The 7,839-nt window shown below is 36.3% G+C and overlaps 1 protein-coding gene across 1 annotated transcript; it reads right to left on the bottom strand.

The window, feature by feature from the left end:
• Positions 1–213: 213 nt before the first annotated feature.
• On the bottom strand, positions 214–7,446 carry LOC103811628 (calcium/calmodulin-dependent 3',5'-cyclic nucleotide phosphodiesterase 1A-like; the record flags this gene model as incomplete). The annotated part of the gene is made up of 5 exons (XM_009084613.1): positions 214–398; positions 2,485–2,605; positions 3,876–3,957; positions 7,106–7,226; positions 7,345–7,446. Coding segments are annotated over 5 exons (611 nt in total), but the record flags the coding sequence as incomplete, so codon positions are not given.
• Positions 7,447–7,839: the final 393 nt, after the last annotated feature.

Here is a 7,839-nt window from a genome sequence, read left to right on the forward strand (position 1 = left end):
AGGCTATAAGATTTCTTCTCATCCCCTGACCACCTACATCTCTTTATACCACCTGGAGGAGCAAAACAGGACCATATAAACAAACATTAAGACATAAAATATATGAGTACAAGACAATTATGTATTTTTACAGGTTGAACAAAATTAAAAAATGAAAGTAGGTGAGATCTTATGGAGTAACCTGTAAAAACATTCCACCTTAACATATCGTACCTTCTGCTGCTAATTCTTTCCATCTTTCTTTGTTTGCTTGAATGATCTTCATCAAGTTGTCCCTAAAGCTCCTTAGGTCTACGCTTGCTAGAGAATTTTCTGTATGAGTCCCTCCATCACTTGTACTCTTAAAACCAGGTCGTCTTTGTGCTTCCACATTGCTAACTGCTCCCAAACTATTTTGGCTGTATGAGAGAAAAAAAACCACAAATTGTCAACACTGTCAGGCAAACAGTTAATCTGAATCAAGTTGCTTAGTAACTAACTTGAAATAATAGTTTTCACCAGAGAATGGTTAAGATACAAGATGTCTTACAAATATTTTTCCAGGGAATTCTTGGGAAAATAAAAAAAGTGACAGCTGAAAACACATTTTTTGTAAGCTGATTATTGAAAGAATGCTTATGCAGCTATTTTGGAGTAGCTTCTTAGCTGTGTTTTTGGACAGTGAATGGTATCTTTGAGGCTACCAGGAAAGATGTCTGATTGGGGTTTTTTTGACCCGTTCTAGAATGGGTCAAAAACATGAAAGTATATGACAGGTACTTACAGCTTGAGCTGAAAATTCTCTTCAAGCTATATGCCTTCAAGTGCAGTCAAAGCAGGATTTAGTATAGTGGCTTCAAAATCCATTAAAGAGCTACTGTAGCTACTTCACATGTAAGCTAGTGTAGAAATCTAATAGATTATTTGTATGTGTATACACATACACATGTAAAGGTGGGGAAAAAAGAATGAATGCTCTTTTCTTTTTAGGATTGAAAAATCAGACCTATTTCCAACTCTGTACAGGTAATCATGTCATAATAGGTTTTGTTTACTCAATTATACTGCATAGTTTATCTCATTGGTACCACAGACAGATGTTAATAAGCATACAAATGTTTTTCTATTAATCAGAACATAGTTGCAGTGAACATAGCAGTGAGTACTTCCCAAAAAGAGCTAACTGTAATTTCCATGTGCTCCAGAGATGTTGAATGGGTTAGAATTGCAAGAATAGGCTGTAATTCCAATGTTTTTCAGGCACCACAGTGAATGTCACACCATATTCTCACGGCATCCACCCAGTAATGTCTATGTAACTCTGCTGTCTCAGACTTCCCTGTATCATGCTATAGGCTCTCCACTCTCTTCAAAAGCATGGCTCTTGATTCTATACTAAGAAAGAATCCCTTTATCTTCCACCTCACATGAGGAAGTTTTGCTGAATCACAAGCCATTGTTCATTTACTATTCAGTCATGAACATCAACCAAAAATGAAACCCAGAGCTGCTAATCATTTGCAGCTTTTAATCACTCATTTGTGAAGAAGTGAGTAGGTGAACAAATTTGTTAGCAGTAATACCTTAGTTTAGCACTGTTCCCCAAAACACTAAGAACACCATCAAAAATACCTACGTATAGTAACTGCTACTTGCTTCTAGTAACCAAAACACAGAAAAGAGCAGTGTTCACCATTTTGTTACAAAGTCTAACTAATGCCCATCAAATGAAAAACTGCCCAGTAGAGTTATCATATTAGCAACCTCAGTGAAAGCTCACATTACAATTTCAAAGTCAAAATAAAAGATGGTAACAGAGGCAGTGTTTGTAAAGGCAGTCTCTGATTATTCAACAATGCTTTCAGCATAGAGTCACACAGACTACACTGTCATAGCTAGTTTGCTTTATAGACAACTTCTATCGTGATGAAGAATCATGATCTTGATGGGCAACATCGCTCTGGGCCGCTACACCCCTCCTCCCATCTCACTTATATCGCCTTTAGATTTTCAAGTGGAACATAAGTGAAATCAGTTTTGTTTCAAGTGTATACATCAAATAATACTAACATCGAAAGGTGAACAGGGAAAGTGACCTACAGCATAACAAAGAACAGAAAAACCTGAATCCACCTTCATCACCTCCACTTCCAAATGTCACTGGAAGGAAAGAATGACTTTTGGTACTGTCAATTAAAACGATACTGAAAACGGTTTAAGATGAGAGAAACATGAACTTCAATAACCTATTGCAGAGATTATATTCAAAAATTGCAGAAAATCAATTTCTATGTGTTTATTCTGATGGTTACTGTGGTTTTGCCTTTTTATACGCACAACCGTTCAATGGAATAGCACATTGCAAATACAACACTTCACCACAGGGTGGCGATACTGCACAGCTATTTCGGTTACCCTCCCAACTGTTACCATAACTCGGATAACTGAGGATGACATTACCATGTGAGTTTCTGTTAGTTCAATAACTGAGCAGTGTATTCATACCTGGGGGTCCCAGATGCAGGACTTTCAGTTTTTGACGCTTCCTCTATAAGAGGCATAACAATTTTCTCCATTGAGTCACTAAGAAGAGAAAATGTTGGTTCTACTATGAAATCAATGAAACCTAAAGAACATAAAGAGAGAAAATCATATTTTACACTTCCACCAGTCTCAAATCTAAAAATAAATACTTGGTATCAGGCTGATTTTTTAACTGTAGTCCCACTTCAATATACTAGATACCACTATGATCTTGGGAAAAAACCCCACAGCTGAAACAAAAACCACCTGAAGCTGTACAGATATGACTAGATATTAATAATTACAGTTTTTCATTCTTTTTTCTTGCAAATTTTATGCACTGCAGAACACACCTTTCATTTGAACTAAATATTAATTATTGAATAGAGGGGAAGCTAGTGTTAAGCCAGAGGGCTAGAAGTCATGCTGTCTCTTACCATTTGGAGCTACTTGCCAAGGAGTTAATATTTCAAATTGCTGTTTATTATTCTGTGGAGGTAAAGTGTTATTTCACAGTGTGTAGGAGGGTTCTGTCAAATCAGTGAAGAGAACAAGTAATATCCTTAGGAGACAGCATTCATCCCACTGTTCTGAGATGTCAGCTCTGAACAATGTCTTTTACATTTTTAAGTGCTCATCACAGTACAGAATGACACAGTGAGAGAATGAAGCATTATTCTCTCCTGAGCACTTAACAGAAAAAAATATTTTAAAACATGAGCTAGCAACGGATTTCCAGATGTCTTCATACTCTAACCATGCAACACAGCACAAAGGTGAGCAACAGTGATTCAGTCTAGGATCCAGCTTCTCTCCTGCAGTAGGTATGATGCTCAAGCATATTGCCTTTAAAGTCCCAGTGAAATGCAATAAAGGACAACTTGAGTGACAGAATGGAGTGGCTCTTGTTAACTTAGAGATGCTTGACCCTGTGTAGTTTGACCCTCCGATACTGATAGGCTTAATTGCAGTCTAGAGATCTGATAAATGAATTAGCTTTAAGTTGAGTTGCATCTACAAACTGGTAACAGACTTACAGGTTAGAGTTCTTGAGCAAGAAATAATCAGTCTGAGGACATGGTCTACTAGACTCTAAAGTGTGTACAGTAAAAGCTGGGCTCATGTCCAATACTTTGGTTAGTCTCTCTTCCTACTCCTCCTAGGTATCACATATGATAAAATTACATCATGTTCTCTTGAGAACAGCACATTTCTGCTGTAAGAGCGTATGAGTTTGGTGAACAGATAGGTGCAAAGAAATACCTTCTATATCATGGCATTTTGAACATTTAAAATTCTAAGCAGGTATAAGAAATGCCCATGTTAATTTTCATGCTCCTACACATACAAGACAAAGAAAAACACGTCATTACCTATTTGGGACTGAGCTACCAAAGTGGACTTGCGGTCACAGAGGGGGGAAAACTGAAGACCTAAAGCAGCCTCCTTGTCTCCCTGCAAACAACAACACTTAATATTATTGGTATATATTTGATAAAGGGACAGAGAGACAAAGGAGTCTGAATATTCTTAGTATTTATTCAACAGATTAGTTCATTCACTTATATTCCTAAACAAAAACAAGTCACAGACAAAAAAAAAAGACCTTTCATTATTTATCTTCAAATTTTCATTATAAACAATAGTCTAAATTAGAACTTACTTTTGACAATTTTTATATATAGGAATTTACTGCAATCAAGTTCTCCTCAATAGCAAGGCATCTGCCAATGAGATTTAACATATGTGAAGTCCTTCAATATTCACAGTTCAGTTCCGCTGATCCCAGATGTAATGGGACTGGAGATATTTAGAAATGTTTGTAATAGTATGCCAAATGCTAAGTGTTTCCTTCTATTACATTGGTTTATGCAACATGTAAAATTCATTCAATGGATTTACTCAGCTCAAGGGTATGATCTGACTTGAGCTATTTCTCACTAGAAGACGTGTCCCTGTGGAAGCCATAAAAAAATACAAGCTCAGTTTCATTAAAAGGATGATTTGTACTGCCTAGTTCTGAAATGATTTCAACACTTAACACATTAGAAGAGTATTTCTTGTTGCAACAGTCTTAACAGACAGGAGGGTGTATCTCTATTTTCAGCACAGCAGACCAACTGACTTGCCAAAGCTCAAAAAGAAAGTCTAGTGACACAAAGAAATCTGAAGAGACATCTTCCAAAGGACATTATAATTTTTGTTGCTGGACAAACCTGGCCTTCAGAAGCACTGACATTATAGATATAGGAAAACCTAGTCTTTCAAGTAAAATCAACCTATACATTACATTTGTCATGGAGAGTGCTGTTTCATGATTTTTCAGTGGGGATCAGTACATGAACATGCCATTTTCTGAAAGATCTCATCAGAAGCTGATGGATGAAGGGATCAATATCAGCCTTCCTTAGTCTTTTTATCATGTATCATTGAAATATATTTAGGAAAGGTTTAGAACCATAATACCAATAAAACCACTTTGGCCATAGAAACAGATGTAGCTCACAGATTGCATTTCATGTGAAAGTAGAGAGTTTTATCACTATGGACATTAAATTTTACAACTGTTAATAATTTTACCTCAGAGTGTGGAAGAACACATGAACACTTACCACTAGGAGCAATGCTAGTGGCACCTCTGTCTACATATAGGAGCCAGATTGTAATACGATATAAACTGGGGTAGTTCTAACAATTTTAGCCATTGCCTAAATACAGGACTTCTAAAGTGATATTAATTCTGCAATCTTCCCTTAACCTCCCTTAACTAGGCATTTAAAAAGATAAATATGTGGGGTATATTATACACATATATGCGCTTGGACTAATTCTTGTCTGACACAGATTTGGAAATCCCAGAGATTTCTATCACACTGGCTCAGATCAACAGAGCAGAGGATGCACAACCAAGCCCGTACATTAAGAAGAAGGAGACCTACTGTGTCTGCACTGCTCAGTGCATTTATATATGCGGTTACTTCACCACATTTTAAAAGTGTTGGAACTACTCCACACGCACTGTTCTTAGCAGTACATACAAAGAGTGATTCAGTTTCTCGTACACTCCTCTGCAGCCTGGAAGACTTTCATACTTTATACTGTTGAGTTATAGACATACATACATTGTGACTTGATTCTATTGTTAAATGTCTTCTTAAGTCTTTGAGCAGCTTATTTGGGATCCAGTTGCTTCTTCTAATTAATTGATAAAGGAATAACTAAAACATTAATTGCATTCAATGACTAGTGTGGTACTATTTACAGCTAATGCTACCTCTACTTGACTGGACACATTGTCTCACTGTCCCATGGGCTTTACCTAGTCTGTCTGTCTGTGTCTAAAATGTTTTAACAGTTAGTTAATTTGTGACCATTTTTTCTGGGGAAGTATGCTCCTCCCTTTTGCTCTCAAGTTCAAAATTCTCATAATTTCCATTTACAGAAGGAGACAAACTCATTACTCTGCTCATTATTTCCACAAAACTCAGTCCATTCATTATTTAGATTAAGGCATCAGCTCTCCAGTCTGTCTCCCCAGTGCAAAGCCCAGAGTCAAGGATGCTCCCTACTGAGAATTTGTATGAAGAATTTCCAAGAATTGACCTTATAGGGCGGACAGACCTAACAACCTCATGGTTTAACATATCGTCTTTTTTATTCACTGATTCCTTTTTCCAGTGTGAACTACCTGATTTGAAAATGTCAACATATAGTAAATTAAGACAATTGAGTGGAGCAAGATGTACACTGTTCCTTTGTCTGTATTAACCATTTATAAAACCTGTACCTAACTGCAGAAATTGTGTAATACCTAAACTGGATTTTGATTATAAATAGTACTTCAGTAACTGTTATGTTGACAGTGTACATGGTCACAAATATTGATTACAGGAAGAGTATTTTCCCTCTGGAGAATTTTTTTTTTTAACCTACTGAGTGAATTGAAAAATGGCAGCAGTGAGACCAACATCTACTGGGCTTTCTCTCTGAATTCAGTACCTCACAGAAATGAGAAGACTTTCACAAAGGTGTGTCTTCATTTTTGGTTTAGGATATATGTCCTCACTGTTAACAGGATGATATACTGTACAAGCTCTCACTTTCGATCAGGCTATTATGAAAACAACATCTTCAGATCTGTGTGGCATATGCATGGCAAGTACTAGAAAGGAGAAGAAATAGGAGGGCTTTCTGAAACCTGAAATGGAGACAACTTTTTGCCTTCTTTGCTGAACATGAATTCTTCCTATTTTTCTTCGTTCTACCCTGCTGGTGCTTGTTTTTAACTCAAATCATATATAAATCTCTGTCTACAGAATGAAAACAGCTTGTCAAGTTATATTATAATTGAAAGAAAAATAACCCACTGTAACACTCAGAATCTTGGTATCAGCTGAAATAGATATACAGCTATAACCATTTCATCTTATTCACACATATAAAAGTTGAATTAATGTATATATGAAGAGTAAAGAATACATACTACTGACAATGCTTGTCAATCACAACCAACAACATCCTAGCTGGTAGACTTATGAAAATATTTAATTGTGTAACCTTTGCTTCTTGAATTAGATTTATTAAAGGATTTTAAAAACGGCACCTGTCGAAAAAATTCTTCCATCAGGGCCATGGTCCACCGGTAGTGCAGTTCCCAGGATTTCGCTGGATGGCTTATGTCTGCTGCATGTAGAATCAGAGACATGGCTTTGGCTTTGTCTACCCTGTCAATTCAAGGACATGCTCCAATTATCTCAAACAAAAGCAACTATTTAAATTCTTTTCTTGTATATAAGCTCATTAAAAGACTACAGATAATGAATGGATTGGAAAATAACCTACCCCTGTGTCTGCTGTAGAGTATGTCGCATCGTTTTAATTTGTTGAAAATGACCCGACATATCTGTTGACAAGACCATCTCAATGACCAAGCTACGCAACTCCCTAAGAATAATTAAAAGCAAAATGACTGATTAAAATTCATGTATTCTATGTATGGTACATTTGTTTAAGCAGTACTTGTTAATTCATAACTTTCAAAACAACATCATGGGGTTTATTACATTTTTAAAAGCATTTAAATAAATCATTAACAACTTGAACATTGCATCCTAAAGGGATTCTGTGAAAGCAATGTACTTCAGAAAATGTACTCTGTAATCATTATTTCAGAGTCACACTGTTTTGTAAGTACTATTTTCTAGTGCATAAACTAATATTACATGCAGTTCTCTCACCCATTATAAGTCTTTCCTTATTTTTCCAGCAGTAGAGTACTCACAAAACCAGTTGGTCTCTGGGCTTACCACCACACAAGAGGATACATTTGTGTCTTTT

Source organism: Acanthisitta chloris, unplaced genomic scaffold, assembly GCF_000695815.1.
Source record: "Acanthisitta chloris isolate BGI_N310 unplaced genomic scaffold, ASM69581v1 scaffold37191, whole genome shotgun sequence".
NCBI lineage: Eukaryota > Metazoa > Chordata > Aves > Passeriformes > Acanthisittidae > Acanthisitta > Acanthisitta chloris.